This window comes from Suncus etruscus, chromosome 18, assembly GCF_024139225.1.
Source record: "Suncus etruscus isolate mSunEtr1 chromosome 18, mSunEtr1.pri.cur, whole genome shotgun sequence".
NCBI lineage: Eukaryota > Metazoa > Chordata > Mammalia > Eulipotyphla > Soricidae > Suncus > Suncus etruscus.
Genome location: NC_064865.1, coordinates 55,561,557 through 55,583,555, shown reverse-complemented (window position 1 = coordinate 55,583,555; position 21,999 = coordinate 55,561,557). Strand labels below are relative to the sequence as shown.

The window sequence follows — 21,999 nt, the reverse complement described above, 5'->3', positions numbered from 1 at the left end:
GATACAAGTCCCAGTGGACTGACTGGTCCATGCTAGGGCCCCAGCAGGATTGTGGGCCACCAGGTTCAGATATGCATGTGCTGCCTTGGTTGGTGCTCAGGGAAATATGGTTCTGGGGTCAAACTCAGACACTCAGATTCTTCAGAAAAGTATGTTCTCTTTCTCTGCAATCCTCATCTTCCTCCTCCTCCTTGACTTTGATTGGGGAGTAGAGATTTGTTCGGGGGGCCATAACAATGCTCAGGGCTTACTACTGGCTCTCTGCTCAGGGTTCACGCCTGGCAGTGCATAGGATACAAGACTAAGCGCTGGAGATTGAATGAAGTAGGTTTGCTGTTTGCAAGATGAGTACCTTGATTCCTGTGTTGTCCCTACCACCATCCCCACTCATTCTTTCTAAGAACTTTCGTGTTACTTTGCCTATCCTCTATGCATAAAAGTGTGTCAACAATTTAGTGATTTTTGTATTTAATAATTATTATATAAAATCTTGTCTTCATGACCATATTTTTGTTCTTTCTATAGTGATGCCTTGGGAGAATGTTACATTGTACAGCTTAGGCCCTGGGTCAAAATCTGAACATGTTTCTAAAGTAGTAAAATGATATTAATAATCTTACTAATTCTCCAGGATTGTCCATAAAAATCAAAATTAAACTGCACAAAAGTTCTTCAGCATGTATCTTCTGAAAGTAGACGGACTTGACAAGTCTTCAATGTTTATAGGTCTGTAATCACCCCTGAAATAAATTGCCCAATTAATAGACCTTAAATCAAACAATTTTTCTTTAGGAAATTTTCCAGAAAAATTTGATGGAGCTAAGAAAACTACAAGACAAGAATAAGCAATGGCAGGTGAACACTAAAAAGAAAATAAGAACATGGCAGGTAAGAAGTTGAATTCAGTGTCCACTTTGGATAGAGTTTAGACATATAGAAGGATTTGACAAAATAAAATGATGCTCTAATCTCACTAAACCAGAATGAATAGATAAATCCCAAATGACTTGTTTTTATGTTCCTAGTTGTTTACAGCCATGAGGACTAATCTCCCATTCCTTTGAGCTTTGAATAGTAATTATTGAAGAGTCCTGATACCAGTGAGGAGAAGAAGAATTCGTTGTCTCTGTACCTAGTTCATCTTGACTGGTTTACAAGTTTAAACATCTCAAAGCTCCTTAATGTTTGAAGCCTAGACTTAGCACTCTGATCTATGTATGACAATGCAGGGTAAAGAACAGTAAGCATTTGTAATTGCATGCCAGGATCTTTATTTCTATGATTGACCAGGGAGCTCAGGAGAAAAACTCACAACTTTGGTGGCAACACTGACATAATCCAACAGTCCATATTCAAATGTCTCAGCTTAGTGTCCATGTTGCCTTTTTTGAGGGAGCCTTTTCAAACCTCTATGCTTATTTTCCATGTGCAGATGTTTGAACTCAGAGAGAACATTTCTTTATCTCTCGTGTGAGCGATAATAGGTAGTAGAAGCACAATGATACTAACATTTAAAGAAACCCAATCTCTGTGAGAATTAGATCTTCCTGTCTCCTCTAAAAGTTCAGTTGATCTTTAAATCAGTATAACTACTATATATTTGATTACTCATTCACCTAGATATAAGCAGTTTCCCCATTTTGGGCATATACATTCTTCATTCTAGATTAGAACAATATGTAAAAGAAATCAGATCAAGTGTGACTTTGAAAAATTTGACACAGTCCTACAAGAAACCAAGAAGTCTTGTCTATGGCAACTGGAGAATATAGAAGAAGACGTTCTGCAGAGACTGCAGAATAATGAAGCCAAGCTGAAACAGCAGAGCCTGGAATTCAGTAACCACATCCTGGAGCTAGAGAGAAAATGTCAGGGCTCAGCCCAGGATTTAATGCAGGTGAGCTGTGCACTTCGAGGTATATACAAAAATGCTAGGTCCTGGGTGATTTGAGGGGAAGTGCTGAGGCATATGGAAGGACTGGCCTGCCTGCTGCCTGCTCCAAAATTCACACAATGGGGTGGATTAATTGTATTGCTTCTATTATATATGCATTCCTATATAACAGGAGTCCTTTTTAGTCCTTTGCATTTCTAAGCCTCTGTCTAACCTGCAGAGATACCTGGTGTCAAACTGTCTCCTCAAATATATTCCATGGAACTGAAGCAATAGCACAGCTGGTAGCACATTTGGCTGCATGTGACTGACCCAGGTTTGATTCCCAGCATTCCATATGGTCTCCAAGCCTGTCAGGAGTAATTTCTGAGCACAGAGCCAGGAGTAATCCATGAACACCACCAGGTGTGTCCCAAAAACAAAGCAAACAAAAAGTAAAATATATTCCAGCTTGTTGGTGAGGGCTAAATTGAGGTGTTCAATGATTGATAAACTTTTCCCTAATTCACTCCTGTATCTTGCTCTACCAAATATTATAGATATTAGTATTGAGCTTGATTTCTATCTCAATTATATAGCCCATTGTGATGAATACCTAGAATTCCTTACTCTATTTTTATCAAGGATGGAGGTTACAGGGCATAACCTTTCTACCTCTGTGCAATACCTACTGCCGTCACCAGGGCCCTGATGGATTCACCCATGAGGACATTTGTGACATTAGTATCTAATATGGGCTCTTTGGAGAAATGAAGCTACTGAATGCAAATGTCCAGAGTGGGCATGAATGAGATAACTCCTGTTCATCCCTCAAACAGCCCAAAGGCTACTATAGTTGTAGAAATAGTAGATTCTCCTGTTCAGAATGTAAGATAATATACTGTAAGGTTGATCAGATACTGACATGGTAATATATTGGCCAGTGTTGCTCAAACTCTGAGCTGAGCTGCTGGGCCCACACCTATGACAAACTCTAGGCCAAGAGAGAGAGAAAGAGAAAGAGAGATGGGTTTTAGACCAGGGTACAGTCAGATCGAGGGCCAGTAAAGGAACAGGCATATGATATAAAGTAAAATGATATAGCCCAAAGGAGCCAAAGGTCTGTCCAAATCAGGGAGAAAAGCCATAGCCAGGGGGAGAACCAATTCAATTCACTTACTCCTTCAACTGTCTCTTCTAATTGCCAACAACTCTCCACTTCCCAGTCGTGTGTGTGTGTGTGTGTGTGTGTGTGTGTGTGTGTGTGTGTAGACTCAGCTCAGCCAATCACAGTTAGAGTCTTACTTAAAGGGGTGGGCCCCTTTTATGACTGGCTGGTGCTGAACTGTAGGACTATATCCAGGCATCCATCCTCAAGTGTAGAAAGATTGAACATCAATGGTGTACTGCAGTGGTTATAAGTGGAATGGTGTACAGAGAGATGTCAGTTGTCATGTGTGCAAAATTAAAGAATTTCTGACTAAGAAACTGGGATGGAAACAATTTCCTGGGAATTCATTACTACATAGGACTGGAACCTTTGCATTTACTCTGATGAACTGTTAATATTTTCACACCAACATCTATCTTTCTTGCTGTCTAGGATGTGAGAAGCACCTGGAATAGGTAAGTGCTCTTTGAATTTGGGAGAGGAGCAAGGAAGGAAAGTAGTAGCTATATGGAGTCTATGTGGAAGGCCATACTGATGAATATTCTGGACTCTCTTTTCCAGGATTTCTGCTCTAAAGTTATATGAACCAGAGGATGTCTCATTGGATATTGATACCATGTACAATGTTTCTGAGTGTTACTTAAATTTGAGAAAACTTTTTAAGACCTATAATGGTAAGTGAAATAAATATTCCCCTATAAATAAAGGGATACTAGGTAACATTTTCTTTTTTTTTAACTGGGTAGATCATAGTGAGATGTTTATTATTTATTATTTAGATCCACCTATTTTTATGTTTTATTTTTTATTGTACTGGTGGCTACTACAATTATGACCACTTTTTTGTTTTGTTTTGTTTTTTGTTTTTATTTTTGGGCCACACCCAGCGGTGCTCAGGGGTTACTCCTGGCTATCTGCTCAGAAATAGCTCCTGGCAGGCACGGGGGACCATATGGGACACCGGGATTCAAACCAACCACCTTTGGTCCTGGATCGGCTGCTTGCAAGGAAACGCCGCTGTGCTATTATTATGACCACTTTTAACATTTTCTTTCATATTTGTCCTTGGTACATTATCTAGTACTAATTCTAATGGTACACTGAGAAACCAGAGAGGGCTTATTCTATTTGTTTATGATTTACTTTAAAAAAAAAGTTTATTATTTGTGCTTACAAAAATGTTCGTATTTGGATTTCAGTCATTGAATGTTCACTACACTTCACCAGTGTAACTTTTTCCTTCCACCAATGTTCCCTATCCCTTTTCCACAAAGAGAGCTTATTCTTAAAATATGTGAGTATTCATGTGTCCTGTGTCTTCAATCATAAGTGGTGTAATTAGCTGTATCTTCTATTTTGATACTGTGTCAATATTTTTTTGAGAAATAAAGGAACTAATTTTTCCTCCAATATTTTATGGCTAATCAAGTCCTGCTTGGAAGAAGGACTTTGGAGAAGAGAGTAAGTAAACACATCAAATAAGTTCATATCATCTTTGGTTTATAGCAGTGAGACAGATAAAAATGATGTCAAATAAGTTGATAGTGGTTGTACCCTTAGTACATTACAATTATTATCAGATATTTTTAAAAGACAACAACAATCCTACCAAGTACCTAGCCTATCTTAGCTTTTCAATCCTCTCCATTACTTGTGACAAATAGGGTTTTCACTTTACTTTTTTCAACTGATTTCGAGAAAACTTAAAACAATGCAACAGAAACCAGTTTTTGAACAGAGAATATAATGTGTACTAAGCATGAAAAAAACATATCTTTTTGTTTTCTTTTGCTTTTAAATATCTTAGTTATTTTTTTAATTTTTGCAGTTATCATTACTCTGGATTCAGATACAGCTCATAAAGACCTACGTGTGAGTAAGAGTAAAAGGAGCGTGATTTGGGGATACCACAAAAAGAAGATTGACACTCCTGAGAGATTTAGAGACTTACCCTGTGTCCTGGGCCATCAGATCTTCAACTCAGGAAGCTATTTATTTAAAGTGATACTAATAAAAGGAACTGAGTGGGATGTGGGTGTTTGTCTGGAAAATGTGCCAAGGGACAATGACACACGAGATCCCGAGTCTGGATTCTGGGCCATTCGATGTTGCAAAGAGAGTCGCTATGAAGCCCTTACATCACCCCCAACTCCCCTTCATCTTAAGACGGAGATTCATTTTATAAGCGTTTTCCTGGATTATGATATTGGATTGGTATCATTTTATGACTCTTTTACTAACTCCCACATCTTTACCTTCCCAAAGGCCTCCTTCTCTGGGCCTCTGAAAGCTTATTTCTGTATTGGTGAAGGTTCTTTTTTGTTCCTGAGTCGCTCAAAAGATTAAAGAAAGAGTTCAGTTTCATATCTAGTTCAGAGAAAAAGTGGTGTTGGCACAACTTGTTAGCCACTTGCAAAAAAGCAAACTTAAACCCCCAGATGACATCATTTACGAAGGTAAATGCTATGAAAGAAATTTGATTGCTCTCTCTGCTATTTTCTAGAATCTAAAGCAATGTGAAGTTTTAGTAGATAATGAATATCTTTGCATTGTAAGTATGCATATATAAAGTATAATATTCATCCACAGACAAGTATCACAGATGGGGACCATTCTTTACTGAGAAAATTGGCATTGAATGAATAGATATAAAGACTATTTCTATTCATATATGTGGACTCTGCTTTACTGGGAAAGTTACTTAATAGATTACATTATCCTGTTGACCCTACTCCAAAAAATTCAGATATTTGATGTATGAAATAAATACTGAGGTATAGGTGAATTCTCATCAATAATTTCTTCTTTGAAAATGAAAACCTGTCTATTGACTATGGACGTGCTAAAATCATTTTATCAACCAAATCAATTATACCTATTGTACTGTTTTATTGAGAATATGGATGGATTAAACCAGATAAATCCTGATACAGGAATAATTTATGTGATGCACAGCGATAAGTGCATGCTCAAGTCAGAGTAATCAATAATATAGAGGTGTTTTACAGAATAGTTTTACTTAAGAAACAAAGTGTATATGTAGAAAATGAGTAGCATTGCTCCTAATTAATACAGTTTGGTAAAAGTACCAGCACGCACTGAGTCAGAATGTTGGCATAATCAGAAAAAGAATTACTGATAGTCAATTTCTAATTTATATAGTTATAAAATATTTTATATAGTTATAGTAATATAGATATGCAGAATAATTATTTTGGTGGTGGTGTATGGATTGGGGTCACATCCAACTGTGTTCAGATATTTACTCCTGGCTCTGCACTCCACAATCACTACTGGGATTGAATCCTTTTTGAATTTACTGTTTTATCATTTTGGCCAGCAAGATTTTTCAGAGAAGAAAGAGGATTTGTGGGTGGTGATTTCCTGGAGTTCAAGGTATCACCCAGATACTAATCATATTTGGTCACTTCCTGAGTTGCCATACAATTGTAAAATATCTGGATGCAGGTGGAAGTTTTTTTTTTTTGGGGGGGGGTCACACCCGGCAGTGCTCAGGGGCTATTCCTGGCTCCATGCTCAGAAATTGCCCCTGGCAGGGAATGCTGGGATTTGAACCAATGACCTTCTGCATGAAAGGCAAACGCCTTATCTCCATGCTATCTCTCCAGCCCCATAGGTGGAAGTTTTTATTATGAAAATGTATTATAATTAGGCTAAAGTCAGTAATTCTGCATGCAGTTGGTTTTCCATCTTGGATAGTTTGGCTCTTGTTTCCAAGGAGTCTCAGACTCACTGTTCTTGCCTTTTGAGGTGCTTAATAACTACTTCACCAAAACCATGTTAAACTGCTAAGTGCTGTATATAGTTATGTTTTAAATAAATTATATGAAATGTTAGGCATAAGGTGTTAATATATAAAAGAGTTAATAGGCACAGCAAGAGTTAATAGGTACACAGACAATTGGGAAAGGGATAACAGAATGCTGTAGTTGTGAAATTTTGCAGGGCCTCCAAACACAGGATGATAGCACTCATATATGGTACTTAGAATAACTTGAATGAGAGAATGCAATGGTTTAAAGATAAAATTCTTAAATTTTCCTTAGCCCCAGCATATAAGGAAGAGAAAGAAATAGAGTGGAAGGGAGTGGAAGAAGGGACGAATGAGAAGCAACAGGGGCAGAGGTTATGGGGATTCAGTTGCATCAGTGATATTAAGGATTAATAGTGCTAACTATCCAAACCATAGAGTCAACAACACTAAAGTCATGAGACCCAAACTTTAACAACTGAAATTTTAAAAGTTACCTGTAAAGATGGCTGCCTAAAGGTAAAGGATACAGGAATAGAATCTGGGAATGTTGGTGGAGGGAAATTGACTCCAGTGGTGGGATTGATACGGGAACATCGTATGTTCAAAATTCAACTATAAAGAATACTGTAAAAAATCATAACTCTTTAATAAAATTTAAAAAATAAATGAAAGATGAAAATACTTGTTTAACAGGATGTAATAAGAAAAAAAATTAAAGGATTATTTTTTCCATGAATTCAAAGTTTTCTGATTTGTTTCCCACTTAAGTTCATTTACCATATTTAAAATAGCTTGGGTCAAATGGAATACAATGGGTCTGGCTCTTGTATTGCTTAGGGCCCACCCCAGTTGGATCTCAAGCTTGGTGCATGAGTCACTAACCATAGCCAGGAATATTCTCTGAGCACAGGACCACAAGTTAGTCCTGAGTACATCTAATTGTGCCCCATTACCCCTTACTCTAACAAACAAACAAACAAATATGGTTTGTCTCAAAAATTCTGTTAAAGAGATGCAATTATTAAAGCAGATATAGGGTATTTGGGATCAGTGTTAGATTAGTATCTTCACACCAGATACAACCAGTTGTCCAACTCTCATTTAACCAATCTGTACTCTTAGCTCTGGAGATCTCTGTAGGTTGTTGTGCACAAGGGCCTCTCTCCTGCTCTAGTCCAGCAACACTAGTCAGTTTTAATTAGAAGGGGCCACAAAAGAGACAAACTTATTTGGAAGGCAGCTATGCACACCATTATACCACAAAGGAAGGTAGGAGACAAACTTATTTGAAAGGGATTCAAATCTTTATCTGGTAAAAGCTTTCTTAACAATCGATTGCTACTTCCAGGCCAAACTTTGGAGTTATATCCCAGGTAAAAATGAGCAAGTCACTTTGAGTCCCTTAGAGATATCCCCAAACAAACATTTCTTTCATCTGAAAGAGCAATCTGCTCAAAGCTACAGACCTTTTAAAAAAAACTATGATGATTAAAGTTGTGTTTATGTATCTCCTGGTGTTGAGTTTTCTAGGTAAAGAGAAATTGAATCAAGGCTATATTTGCCTGTATGAATTCTTATATTTAGAAGTAAATTCTCAAATATAAACACACTTAGTATAGCAGAAGAGAATTTATATTTAGGACAGATAAATGTTTGTAACTAAGTTTGAGAGCTATCTTTCTCACTATCAGGGAAGTCTGGTCAGCCTTTCCTGCTGAGGGGGGCCTCTCAGCTCTCAGTGAGCCTTATGATAAGCTTTGTTTAGACGATAGTGGTGACAACTTGCCACTCTGCTGCTCTGCCCCTTATTGTTCCTCTGCTCTCTGCCCTCTGTACTAGTGGCCACTTGCTAATCCCTGGTGGTCTGTGCTGTGTTCTTCCTCTTGTAGGGTTCTCTGATCTGAATGTTTATCATCCCCTTTCTCTACAGAGATCTTGGATCTCATCTTTACTCCTTAGTTATTTCTGCGGCCTGGTTAGTTGTGTGCTATGCAAAGAAAGATTTGTGAGTGGCCCCCTGAGACGATGCTTACCATATGTCAGTGAGACTTTGTGGGATGACCAATCAGACCTTCAGTGCACTGTGTGACTGCAGTTTTGTAAAATGACCAATGGGATATTTTAGTGATCTGAAACGTCTTCTTCTCTCTTCTTCCATAACAACTACTAAATTAGCCAGAACTCTTGCTAAGCCATTTTATTTATATTAAATAAATTTATTAATGGTTCTATTATGTACTTGGTTCTTGGTCATTAACAATAGAGACATAGTTATTATTATTTTTGTTGTCTTTTTTTTATCACACCTGGTGGTGCTTAGGAGGATTATTCCTAATTATTCTGGGATCATATGGGAGCCCAACAATCAAACCCGGATTGGCCACTGCAAGGCATGCAAGGCAAATGCCCCGTCCATTGTAATATTGCTAGTATTATTGTTTTATGCACATAGTTTGCTTTTTGATTGTTTATTTGCTTGGTTGTAGGCCACATCCAGCAGTGGTCAGGGCTTACTATTGGCTCTGCACTAGGAATCTCCCCTGTCAGGGACTGGATTTGTATAGCAGAGTTTTCTTCACTAGCAAATATCTAATATAAATCTCTGGGAACTCCCTGTCCCCACTAGCAGAAAGGAAGTTATTTTTCAAAACTAGGTGGGTTGGGCTCAAAGGTGGTTGTGGTGATGGGAGGTGGAATTAAACTAAAGAAGATTTTTCCAGTGTCCCTGGGCAATAGTTTTTGGATAGTATCCAAATAAATACATGATCAATAGCTGCACCAAGGGACCAGGATTTAAACAGGACAGAAGATATTTCAGACTATGACGGGGTAGGAGAGGGACAGAAATGCAATGATTCAGAAACAGAAAGTCTGTTGTCAAGTCAAATATTATCTCTTACCACGAAGGTGTAACTCATGAAGACTTTGGCATCCATTCTTGATTAATAATTAGCCCTTCCTACTTTCTACTTCCAGTCAGGATGGTGCAGAGAAAGAAAGAGACAGAGAGAAACAGAGAGACAGAGACAGAAAGACAGACAGACAGACACAGAGAGAAACAGAGATAGAGATAGAGAAGAGAGAGACACAGAGAGCGATTACTTCTTGGTTGAGAAGGTTTGTTTGCCAATTTCACCTCTATCTACAGTCAGTGGGTCAACAGGACTGTCATAGACCTGTAATCCCTAATTTCTCTTGTAGGTTTAGGGGAGCTTGGACAGATCCTCACATAGCTCCCATCAGCATCATGATAGGTCCCAGGGATCTCCCCATTATCTGTGAAAATCCAAGTTTAATTTATGTCTCTTCCTCAGTCCCCTTGACAGTCAGTGCCCTTGGAAAACACTGCATAGTTTCATAATTTATGCATGTATTGTTTTTTTATAGATGTATTCTACACCTCAGTCAATAATATGACACTGGTTTAAGATAAAATATGGGATTTTGGGGGGGGTGCATAAAATATCTCTTAATTGGGGAAAGACAGTGTTTAGCATTTACTTCAGTCTTCTTTGGGAACTTCGCATCTGAGTCACTAGATGATCTAGCGCTAATTCCTCAGGTCAGAACTAACCACAGCTCACCTGACTCCCAGCTGACAACATTCCCTGCTGGGCCATCTTGGCTCCTGGGTGGTCCTGGATGGTGACTCTGATATCCCTAAGCATTGAGTCCTGCAGAGGAGGAAGAAGACAGAGCAGAGAGAGAAGGATGATAGAAAGGATGGGAGCAGATGTGGGCCAATGATGGAAACCAGAGCTCTGCTACTGTCACATCCATTTCCTCACATTCTCTTGGGCTATTTAAAAACCTAAAAGCTCCAGAAGAGCAAAAACAAAGATGGAGCAAGAAGGCTTATGGGTTCTTCTGGGTCTTTATGGCAAAGGTAGAAAAAATTGAAGTCAGAGTTTGTGAATGGACTCCATAAGGCTTCCTGATGAGACTGTTTTGAATAAGAACCATGTCTTGGCTTGAACTTGTTTCTTGCTTTTTTGTTGTTCTGTTGCTCATGTTCTATTTGCTCCCTTCAAGATACAGCTCAGTGCCAACATACGGGCATGTTTCCTCCCATCACAATGCAGGACTCTGACCCCCACAGGACTTTTCATTTTTAGTTTCTTCTTGTCAGGGTAAACTTTCTTGTTCAAGTCTAAGAGGCAGCTGCAGAGAGAAGTGTCAGTGATTTCTGAGAGGCAGCTGAGCTTCCATTAGTGGGAAAGTCTGTGGAGGCAATGCTTGGTGGAGGATGCTGAGGCTAGTGAGTTTATCATTGGCCGGATTTAACATTTAGGGGCTTATTCCTTGCCCAACCTCATTGAGGACCCCACACTGGGGGTAGCAGGTTTGTTGTACTGGGGTTCAAGGTCCCCTGGGAATAGGTTCCTGGATCCCAGGTTCAAGTCCCGGAGCATTTGGTGCCCAGGTACAGTGGTACCTAATGGAGTTCAGCCCTCCACCCCGAGCTACAGACTCAGAGTAACCTATAAAATGTTTTGATTTGCGTGCTCATTACCCTATGATTTCCTTTAAATACTTGTATGTTTGAATGATCAGGGTCTCACCATAGACCAAAAACTCTGCTGCATCAGGCATTTTATGCAGAATAAAGCCTGAGTAAGTGTTCAAGTCCTCTACTGGCCAGAAGCAAGTTCTCTTCTCTTTCTAGATCTATGATACCAGAAATTCTTTTCTCTTCCTAGGTTTACTGTACCGTAAGTGATCTTCTCTTTCTAGATTTACGGTACTGGAAGTTCTCTTCCTATATTTATGGTATGGCAAGTGCTATTCTTTCTAGATTTATGGTAGTGCGTGTACTCTTCTCTTCCTAGATTTATGGTACCGCCAGTGCCCTTCTCTTTCTAGATTTACAGTACTGCGAGTGCTCTTCTCTTTCTAGATTTATTGTCCCACGAGTGTGCTTCTCTTCCTAAATTTATGGTACCGCCAGTGCCCATATATTCCTAGATTTACGGTAATGCAAGTGCTCTTCTCTTTCTAGATTTACGGTACCACCAGTGCACTTCTAGATTTACAGTATCACCAGTACCCTTCACTTCCTAGATTTACGGTAATGCGAGTGCTCTTCTCTTCCTAGATTTACGGTATCACCAGTACCCTTCACTTCCTGGATTTGCATTAATGCGAGTGCTCTTCTCTTCCTAGATTTACGATACCACCTGTGCTCTTCTCTTTCTAGATTTATGGTACCACGAGTGCTTTTCTCTTCCTAGGTTTACTGTACCTTGAGTGCTCTTCTCTTTCTAGATTTAGGTACTGGAAGTTCTCTTCCTATATTTATGGTATGGCAAGTGCTACTCTCTAGATTTACAGTACCGCGAGTGCTCTTCTAGATTTATGATACCGCGAGTGCTGATCACTTCCTAGGTTTACTGTTCCGCTAGTGCTTTTCTCTTTTTAGATTTACGGTACTGGAAGATCTCTTCCTATATTTATGGTAAGGCAAGTGCTACTCTAGATTTACAGTACTGTGAGTGCTCTTCTCTTCCTAGATCTACGGTACTGCAAGTGCGCTTCTCTTTCTAGATTTATGGTACAGCTTGTACTCTTCCTAGATTTACGGTTACACGAGTGCTCTTCTCTTTCTAGACTTATGGTAATGCGAGTACTCTTCTTTCTAATTTTACTGTACCACGAGTGCCCTTCTCTTCCTAGATTTACGGTGATGCGAGTGCTCTTCTCTTCCTAGATTTACGGTACCGTGAGTGTTCTTTTTCTAGGTTTACATTATGATGACTGCGCTTCTCTTTCTAGATTTACGTTACCGCGAGTGCTCTTCTCTTTCTAGTTTTACGGTACCGGAAGTACTCTTCCTGTATTTACGGAACAGCTCAAGCCACATGGCCCAGCCAGGCCACCAAAGCAGGACCTCTCCTGTCTGATTTTGGGGCCAATTTTTTCCTTTTCTCTTTTTCTTTTTTGACTTCTTTTCAACTTGGAAAAGCCAAGGGAGTCGTCCCTTCTGCCCTGGGTGTGCCCCCAACTTCTAGCCCTTTTGTCACCCCTGGCAGCAACAGCCAGGAAAGACATGTCCAGGCTGAGAGGGAGAAAAGAACCCCCAGGATCTCTTCCTGAGCAAGGAACGTCCTCAGGAGCCTGATCCAGTCTGCTTGGCCTGATTTCACGTTGGAGGTGTCTTAGAGGAGAACCCCAAGCAGTTTTCCTAAAGCAAACTCCCAAGGACTCTGGCAGCTAAAATGTGAGTATTTGGGGGGACACAGTGACAATCCATGAGAGATACAGTTCTACCCATTTTTTCTTCTGTATTGTCTCACTTTTATTTATTTTTTATCATATTCTGTCTGATTGGGGATGATTTGCTTTATAGTGGATTCTTTCTGGGGAAGATGTTGGGCAGTTTATGTTTCTTTGAGCATTTTATTTATACACTCACTAGCGACGTCATTTGATGATGAACTCTTTTACTGAAGTCTTGTGACCCCAGTTTCATTTATCGAGTTGTGAGCAAAATGCTCAAACTCTTTCTGGTTGTCATGAAAAATGTGTCTGATCTAAAAATTGATCCTTTAGAGATGATCAATTTCTTTGACTCTTTGTTTAGTACTTTCTTGTGATCTATTAGACAATCCGTGGATCACTTACAATTTTAATCAGTTATATAGGTTTCAGAGATTATATTCTACTTTGATTCGTTCTGCGACTGAGTTTAGTGAGTCAGAGGTTTTCTGTTTTTGAGGTCACAGCAAGTTCTACAGAGCAGGCACATAGGCAAGATGAGATAGTTTGTTGTGTAGTGTGATGGTACAGATGCTGGGTTCATGTTTTCTTCCTTAGTGGGAGACAAAAATGCACCTCAGTGAGTGTGTGTGGGGTGGGTAGGTCTGGTGAGAAAGAGAAAATACTAAAAAGGAAAGGCACTGACACAGAAACACAGAGGTGGTTTGTGTCCATAGAGGATCTTCTCATCTCTAACCTTGGTCAAAAGTATCCTTCTAGCTCTCTCCCTCTGTCCCTTGATATTTATCTGATTTGAAAGCATATCACTCATAATCCAGGACAAAAGATAGTTGAAGGTACAGGGCAGAAACTTAGGTCATATAGGAGAAAATCCTTCTGGATGAATTACTGAGGTTTTCATTAAATTTTCCAGGGGAAAGAAAAAAAGAACACCAAAAAAATAAAAAAGAAAGAAGAAATGATAGAAAGAAATTAAGAAAAGAAAGAAAATCCTTGAAATGTCCTAGAATTCAATGATTACTAAAGATAATGGTGTCATGGTAGCTTCAGTTGCATTCTTTCTTGAGATTAAGCCATTCTAGTTCAAAGATCATTTCAGTCATCTTAGGCCTTCTCCACTCTTCTCATTGGTGCAAAATTGAAACCAGATCATGCAGCAGCCCAGGAGTGGAAGGAAGAGAAGACTTTTGTTCTCCCATTAATCTTCCTGACTTGGGCTCTTAATCCCTCACTTTTGAGAACAGGAAATCCAGCATGCTGGAGTACTGGAGACAACAAAGGCCCAATTTCCCCCTTGTTTTCCACATCCCATAGATGTGGAAACTCCCTGGGTTCTAGTCCCCATGAATTTCCTTGGAAGACTATTGTGGTGCATCCTTTGATTTCGGGATCTCTGATCTTGGTCCTACTCTTGCCCATTTCCTTTCCATTTTCTTTTCCTCAAGTCAGGGAGGATATCTGATAGGACATATCAGTTCTTCAGAGACTGCCCTGCTTCCTAACTGTTGCTCTAATTCCTAGGCAATAAGCAGAATAGAGTGTTTGAGATGCTTAGTAAATTACTTTTAAACTTCCTTCTGTCCTTTATGTGCAGCTATAATTTATATGAAGAATAATGTCTGGCTTCTCTCAGAAAAGTTTTCTGTGGCGATGGTGTGTTCTACCTACAGCTACTAAGAAATTAAATGTTTCTATTTATAATGATACTGAATTGTGACCTTTTGATTTGAATCCAATCTAAATCCATATTTGTTAGAGTACAACTCTGTTCCACACAGAGCTTCATTTTCTGAATGTTCTTAGTTCGACTTCTCAAATGAAGTTGATTTTCCATCCCTAGAGACAAGTCCATTAGTTTGATCTCTACTTCGAGATATGGGATTACAGATTTTCAGGAAAAACCATGGCTTCAGGCACAGCTCTCCAGCCATTGAGGAAGGACATCACCTGCTCCATCTGCCTTAAGCTGATGACAGAGCCCGTGAATATAGACTGTGGACACAGCTATTGCCGTTCTTGCATCCTGAGGATTCTTGAGAACCCATCACTGGAGTCAGCACACTCAGGGATCTTCCACTGCCCTGTATGTAAGGCAGAGTTTCAACAGAAGAGCATCTGACCCATGAAACAGCTAGAAAACCTGATCAACACTATCAAGAAGAGGAGCATGGAGAGCAGCTCCACCTGTTCTGTGAGGACGACGACCAGCTCATCTGCTGGCGCTGTGAGCAGTCACCACAGCACAAAGGACACATCACAGTTCTTGTTGAAGACGCAGGGGAAGAGTTTAAAGTGAGTACAGCCTAGAATACTTCAGCAAGTACCTGCTCCCCTTTCTCACTCATAGACAGGATGTAATTTAGTCTGAAATGCAGGACGATGAATCTGAAAAATGGCTTTTATCACTTTAATCTCAGGTAAACAAGTTATTCTGGATACCTATTTAATATGTATATTAATAGATGTACATAATATTTTAATAGGCACCAAGGACGTTACTGTTTGTAAAACGCTTTATCGATGGCCAAAAAACAATGGGTATTTTGCTTGTTTGTTTGTTTTCATTTTGTTTTGGGGCATTACCCACTGGTGCTCAGGGGTTACTCCTGTCTCTGTACTCAAAAATCACTCCTGGCAGTCTCTCCAGCTGGGGATCACATCTGGGCTGGCCACATGCAAGGCAAAGGCTCTACCCTTTGTGCTAGTGCCCCAGTCCCCAAACAACAGGGTTTTATAAAAATTTGTTGCAAAGTATTTTAATAAGAGTACTAAAGAGACGATAACCATATATACATATAAAATATATACCATGTACCAGGTAGAATATGCTTATAATATATAATAACTTATGTATTTATAAAAAGTAATATATAAACTTTATAGAGCAAGAAGATATATGATGACTACTGGTAAAATATAAAGTTGATTAACCTAAAATTTCTCCCCTCAAGTGGAAAGAAAAATAATTTAAAAGTTTGATATTAATGCTAAGTTTTTTTTAAGTTGATTGTATAACGACTTTATTCATGAAATAATACACTCCTTCCGCATCACTTTCTTTTTACCCTCAGGAATATATTCCTAGCAGTGTCCTATAATTCAGGGGTCACACCATGCGATACAAATCTCAGTGGACTGACTTTTCAGTGCTAGGGCCTAGCAGGGTTTAGGCCACCAGGTTCGGGGCAGGAATGCCTGAACTACCTCTGTTGGCGTTCAGGGGAAATATTGTTCTGGGGTCAAACTCAGATACTCAGACTCTTCAGGAAAATATGATATGTTTTCTCTGTGATCCTCATCTCCCCCCTCTTGACTTTGGGGAGTGCAGGTTATTGTGGAGGGCCATAGCAGGGCTCAGGGCTTACTACTGGTTCTAAAGTCAGGGTTACTCTTGGCAGCACATAGGAAACCAGAGTTTGTTCTAGAGACTGAATGAAGTAGATACGTTGCTTGCAGGGCGAGCACCTTCATTTCCGTATTGTCTCTACCCACTCGCCCCTGTGATTCTTTCTAAGAACTTCCATGGTACTTTGCCTATCCTTCTTCATGCATAAAATATGGATCAACAAGTTTGTGATTTTTCCATTTAATACATAATTAAATGAAAGCGTGTTTTCTTGACTATATTTTTGTCCTTTCAGTAGTGTTTCCTTGGAAGAATGCTACATTATACACTTGAGCCATGGGTCCAAAATATGATCATGCTTCTAATGTAGTAAAATGATAGTAATATTCTTACAATTGTTCAGAATTTTCCAGAAAAATCATAATTTATCTAAATAAAAAAATTCTTCATCATGTATCCTCTGAAAGTGGAAGGATTCAATATGTTTTCAGTATTCTCTGTAGGTCTGTGATTTCCCCTGAAATGAATAATGAAAAATTGCCGAATGAGTAGACCTTAATCAAACAATCTTTTCCTTAGGAAAAGTTCCAGAAAAGTTTGATGGAGCTAAGGAAACTACAAGACAAGAATAAGCAATGGCTGGCGAACACTAAAGAAAAAATAACAAACTGGGGGATAAGAAGTTTAGTTCAGTGTCCTAAGTATGCAAACTCGAGATAGAGTTTAGATATATAGAAGAATTAGGCAAACAAAAATGATGCTCTAATCTCACTAACCCGAATAAATAGATGAATCCCAAATGACTTGTTGTATGTTCCTAGTTGTCTACAGCAATGAGGACTAATCTCCCATTCCTTTGAGCTTTGAATAGTAATTATTGAAGAGTCCTCATACCACTTAGGAGAGCAGAATAGGTTGTCTTTGTACCTACTTTCATCTTGGCTGGTTTACAAGTTTTAAACTTCTCAAAGTCCCTTCATGTTTGAAGCCTCTGGCATGCACATTTGCCATACTCAGTGATTGCCAGGCAATCACTGGGAGGAAAAGGATCTGTCCTGGTGGGATTCAGATTCTGCAAATTCACGAAGGTGAGCAGGAAATTAACTTTAAGCATTTGCAATTGCATGCTAGGGTCTTTATGTCCATGATTGACCAGGGTGCTCAGGAGAAAAACTTACAACTTTGCTGGCACTACTAATGGTAACCCAATAGTTCATATTCAAATGTCCCATGTTAGTGGTGCCCATCTTGCCTTTTTGAGGGAGCCTTTGCAAACCTCTACTCCTATTTCTCTGTGCAGATATTTGAACTCAGAGAGGACTTTTCTTCATCCTTTATGTCAGTGATTATGGGCAGTGAAATCACAATGATACTAATTAACATTGAAAGAAACCCAATCTCTGTGATAGTTAGATCTTCCTGTCTCCTCTAGAAGTTCTGTTAAGTTTTCAGTCAATGAATTGCTATGTTTGATTATTCGTTCTTCCAGAAATAAGAATTTTACCCATTTGGGGCATATGTTTCCTTCAATCTAGATTGAAACATTCCGTAAAGAAACTCAGATCAAGTATGACTTTAGAGATTTTAACATGATCTGACATGAAGAAAAGAAATCTTGTCTTTGGCAACTGAAGAAGGTAAAAGAGGATGTTCTGCAAAGATTGCAGGACAGTGAAGCCAAACTGGAAAAGCAGAGCCAGAAACTCAGTAACCACATCCTGGAACTCGAGAGAAAATGTCAGGGCCCAGCCCAGGATTTACTGCAGGTGAGGCTGTGCACTTCGAGTAATGGACAAAGATGCCATATATGAGTGGAAGTGCTGAGGCATATGGAAGCATTGGCCTGCTGCCTTGCTCCAAGAATCACACACCAGAGTGAATCGAATGTATTGCTTCTTTTGCTCTGCATTCCTATGTACAGGGAGTCCTCCACTAGTCTATAAAACAACTTTGTATAGAAAAGATATGGTAGCTTTAAGGAGCCATAAAATAATGTTTGTTGCCATCTTTAAGGCTCTGTGTAACCTGAAGAGACACCTGGTGTCAAACTGTCTCCTGAAATATGTTCCGTGGGACTGGAACAATAGGACAAACTAGAAAGCATTTGTCCATATCTGACTGATGCGGGTTTGATCCCTGGCATTCCATATGGTCTACAAGCCTGTCAGCAGTAATTTCTGAACACAGAGCAAGGAATAAATCATGAGCACCACAAGCTGTGTCCCAAAAACAAAGCAAACATGGGGCTGGATCAGTGGTGTAAGCAATAAGGCATTGCCTTACCCGCCCTAGCCTAGGAAGGGCCACAGTTTGATCCCCCGGCATCCCATGTTGTCCCCCAAGACAGGAGCGATTTTTGAGTGCATAACGAGGAGTAACTCTGATCATGACCAGGTGTGCCCTCCCCCCAAAGGCAAACGAAAAATAAAATATATTCCAGGTTGCTGGTGGGGGGGGGTACAATGGGGTGTTCAATGATTGATAAACTTCCCCCTAATTTACTCCTGTGTTTTGCTCTTCCATATTGTGGATATTGTTCCTGAACTTGATGTTAGCATATAGCCCATTGTGATAAATACATAGAATTCCTTACTCTATTTGTATCAAGAATGGAGGTAAAACGCATAACCTTTCTGCCTCTGTGAAATACCTACTGCTATTACCAGGGTAAGGTGAGATTGAGAGCCAGGTAAAAGGAACAGGGATTTGATGTAAAGTAAAAGATTATAGCTGAAAGTAACCAAAGGTCCATCCAAATCTGGAAGAAAAACCATAGGCAGGGGTAGAAACAGTTCAATCTACTTACTCTTTCAACTGCATCCTACTGCCAACAAGACTCTACCACCAACAACCAACCCCCACCCAACTCTTCTTGCCTGTGTAGGGGGGTAGGGAGGTGTTATAAACTCAGACAGCCAATCCTAGTTAGAGTCTTACTTAAAGGGCAGGCCCCAGTATAGCTCTGGCTGATGCTGGACTGTAGGACTAGATCCAGGCATCCATCTTACAGTGTAGAAATATTGAACATCAATGGTGTACTGTAGTGGTGGTAAGTGGAATGGTGTGCAGACAAGTGTCAGTTCTCCTGTGTGAAAGGTTAAAGAATGCCCAACTAGGCCAAAATAACAACAAAAATTTGGTGCCGGTGCGATAGCACAGTAGTAGGGCTTTTGCCTTCCAAGAGGCTGTCCAGGAGGACCTGGGTTTGATTCCCAACATCCCATCCTGACCCCCAAGCCAGGAGTGATTTCTGAGCACATAGCCAGGAGTAATCCCTGAGTGTCATCGAATGTGGCAATATATAATAATAATATAATAATAACCAAGCAACAACAACAAAGAATACCCTGCTAGGAAACTGGAATGCAAACAATTTCCTGAGAATTCATCACTACATAGGACTGGAACCATTTGTATTTACTCCATTGAATTGCTAATGTTTCCCACCAACATCTTTCTTTCTTGCTGTCTAGGGTGTTAGAGACACCTGGAATTAAGTAAGTGCTCTTTGAATTGGGGGCAAGGAAGGAGAGTAGCTCTATGGAATCTATGTGGAATGTCATACTGATGAATTTTTTGGACTCTGCTTATTCAGGATTTCTGCTCTAAAGCTACATGAACCAGAGAATGTCTCCTTGGATGTTGACATCATGCACAATTTTCCTGGGTGTTTCTCTAAACTGAGAGAAACATTGGAGACCTATAAAGGTATGTGAGATAAAATTACTCTAAATAAATAAAGGAATATTAGGTAACACTTTTTACTTTTGTTTCCTGGGCAGATAGTGGGGTGTTTATTATTTCTACTAGGTCAACTTATTTTCTTGTTTTATTGTGCTGATGTATGATGACAATTATGACATCTCAACATTTTCTTGTCTATTTGTCCTTGGTGCTTCATGTACTAGTAATTCTTAAGGGACACTGAGAAACCAGAGAGAGCTTATTCTATTTTTTGACGATTGATTTTTATTTTTAATAATAGCTTCTTAAGCACCATGCTTACAAAAATGTTCATAGTTGGATTTCCATCGCTGAATATATACCCTTCACCAGAGTTACTTTTCCCTCCATCAATGTTTCCCATGACCTCCTCTACCTCTGGAGAAAGCTTATTATTAAAATGTGTGAGTATCTGTGTGTCCTAGGCTCTGATAATATCCTGTGTCTTCAATAATCAGCTATAGAATTAGCTGTATTTTCTATCCTTATACTGTGTCAATATTTTTTTGAGAAAGAGAGTGGCTCATTTTTCCTCCAATATTTCATGGCTAATCATGTCCTGCTTGGAAGAAGGGCTTTGGAGAAGAGAGTAAGTAAACACGTTCAATAAGTTCATCTCATCTTTTTTTAATAGCAGTGAGACAGATAAAAATGGTGTCAAATAAGATGATAGTAATGATAGTAATGATGTAATGATCTACATTACAATTATTGTCAGATTTTTTAGAAGTCAACAACAATCTTACCAAGCACCTAGCCTATCTTAGCTCTTCAATCCTCCCCATTCCTTGTGACAGATAGGATTTTCATTTTACTCTTTTCAACTGATTTAGAGAAAACATAACAATGCAACAGAAACCAACTTGTTTGAGAGAATGTATTGTGTACAAAGCATGAATAAATGTGTCTTTTGGTTTTCTCTTGCTTTAAAATATCTTGGCTGTTTTTTAATTTTTTCAGTTTCCATTACTCTGGATTCAGAGACAGCTCACAAAGACCTATGTGTGAGTATGAAGCAAACAAAGGTGACTTGGAGATAACAGAAAAAGAAGAAATATACTCCTGCAAGGTTTAGAGACTTACCCTGCGTCCTAGGACATCAGATATTCTCCTCAGGAAGCCATTTCTTTTATGTGTTTGTAATAAATGGGCCTGAATGGGATGTGGAAGTTTGTCTGGAAAATGTGCCAAGGGACAATGACACACAAGAGCCTGCGTCTGGATTCTGGGCCATTAGATGTTGCAAAGAGAGTCGCTATGAAGCCCTTACATCGCCCCCAACTCCCCTTGACATTGAAAAGAAGATTGAATTTCTGAGGGTTTTCCTAAACTATGAGTATGGATTGGTATCATTTTATGCCTTTGCACATGACTCCCACCTCTTTACCTTCCCTAAGGCCTCCTTTTCTGGGCCTCTGAGAGCTTATTTTAGTGTTGGTGAAGGTTTGTTTGTGATCCTCTGAAAGCTCATTTCCATATTGGTGAAAGTCCTGAGTTTCCCAAAAAGAAAGGAAAGAGCAGAGTCTTCTCATATTTTGTTCAGGGAATTTGACTCATATATTGCTAGAGAAGAAATTGGCTCTGCTCTCTCTACTTTTTTTCCAGAATCTAAAGCAATGCTAAGTTTTAGTAGATACTGAATATCTTTGAAAGTATGATGATAAAGACTTTTAATATCCAAATACAGACAAGTACCACAGATGAGGACCACGTTTTACTGAGATTTGCCTTGAGTGAAAGAGGGGCGATATAGGATGCATGCTGGGAACAGGGGTGGAGGGAGGACAACTTTGGTGGTGGGAATGCGCCTGATTCAATGTCACCATGTACCTGAAATATTACTGTGAAAGATTTGTAGTCCACGTTAGTCAAAATAACAATGTTTAATAATAAAA

The 21,999-nt window shown here is 39.3% G+C and overlaps 2 protein-coding genes across 2 annotated transcripts in view; both read left to right on the top strand.

Moving 5' to 3' along the window:
* LOC125995855 (E3 ubiquitin-protein ligase TRIM38-like) overlaps positions 1-12,719 on the top strand; it is a 153,076-nt gene extending 140,357 nt beyond the window's left edge. Inside the window, exons 6-13 of the mRNA XM_049764823.1 lie at positions 4,873-5,355; positions 7,112-7,190; positions 10,021-10,144; positions 11,520-11,531; positions 11,819-11,887; positions 12,239-12,245; positions 12,330-12,433; positions 12,558-12,719. Of these exons, the coding sequence (XP_049620780.1) occupies positions 4,873-5,355; positions 7,112-7,190; positions 10,021-10,144; positions 11,520-11,531; positions 11,819-11,887; positions 12,239-12,245; positions 12,330-12,433; positions 12,558-12,719 (1,040 nt within the window). The remainder of the gene's footprint in view (positions 1-4,872; positions 5,356-7,111; positions 7,191-10,020; positions 10,145-11,519; positions 11,532-11,818; positions 11,888-12,238; positions 12,246-12,329; positions 12,434-12,557) is intronic.
* Positions 12,720-14,938: 2,219 nt separating this feature from the next.
* On the top strand, positions 14,939-21,567 carry LOC125995854 (E3 ubiquitin-protein ligase TRIM38-like). Its single transcript, XM_049764822.1, is given in 6 exon segments — positions 14,939-15,191; positions 15,194-15,327; positions 18,016-18,147; positions 18,395-18,450; positions 19,977-20,089; positions 21,221-21,567. Coding segments are annotated over 6 exon segments (1,035 nt in total).
* Positions 21,568-21,999: the final 432 nt, after the last annotated feature.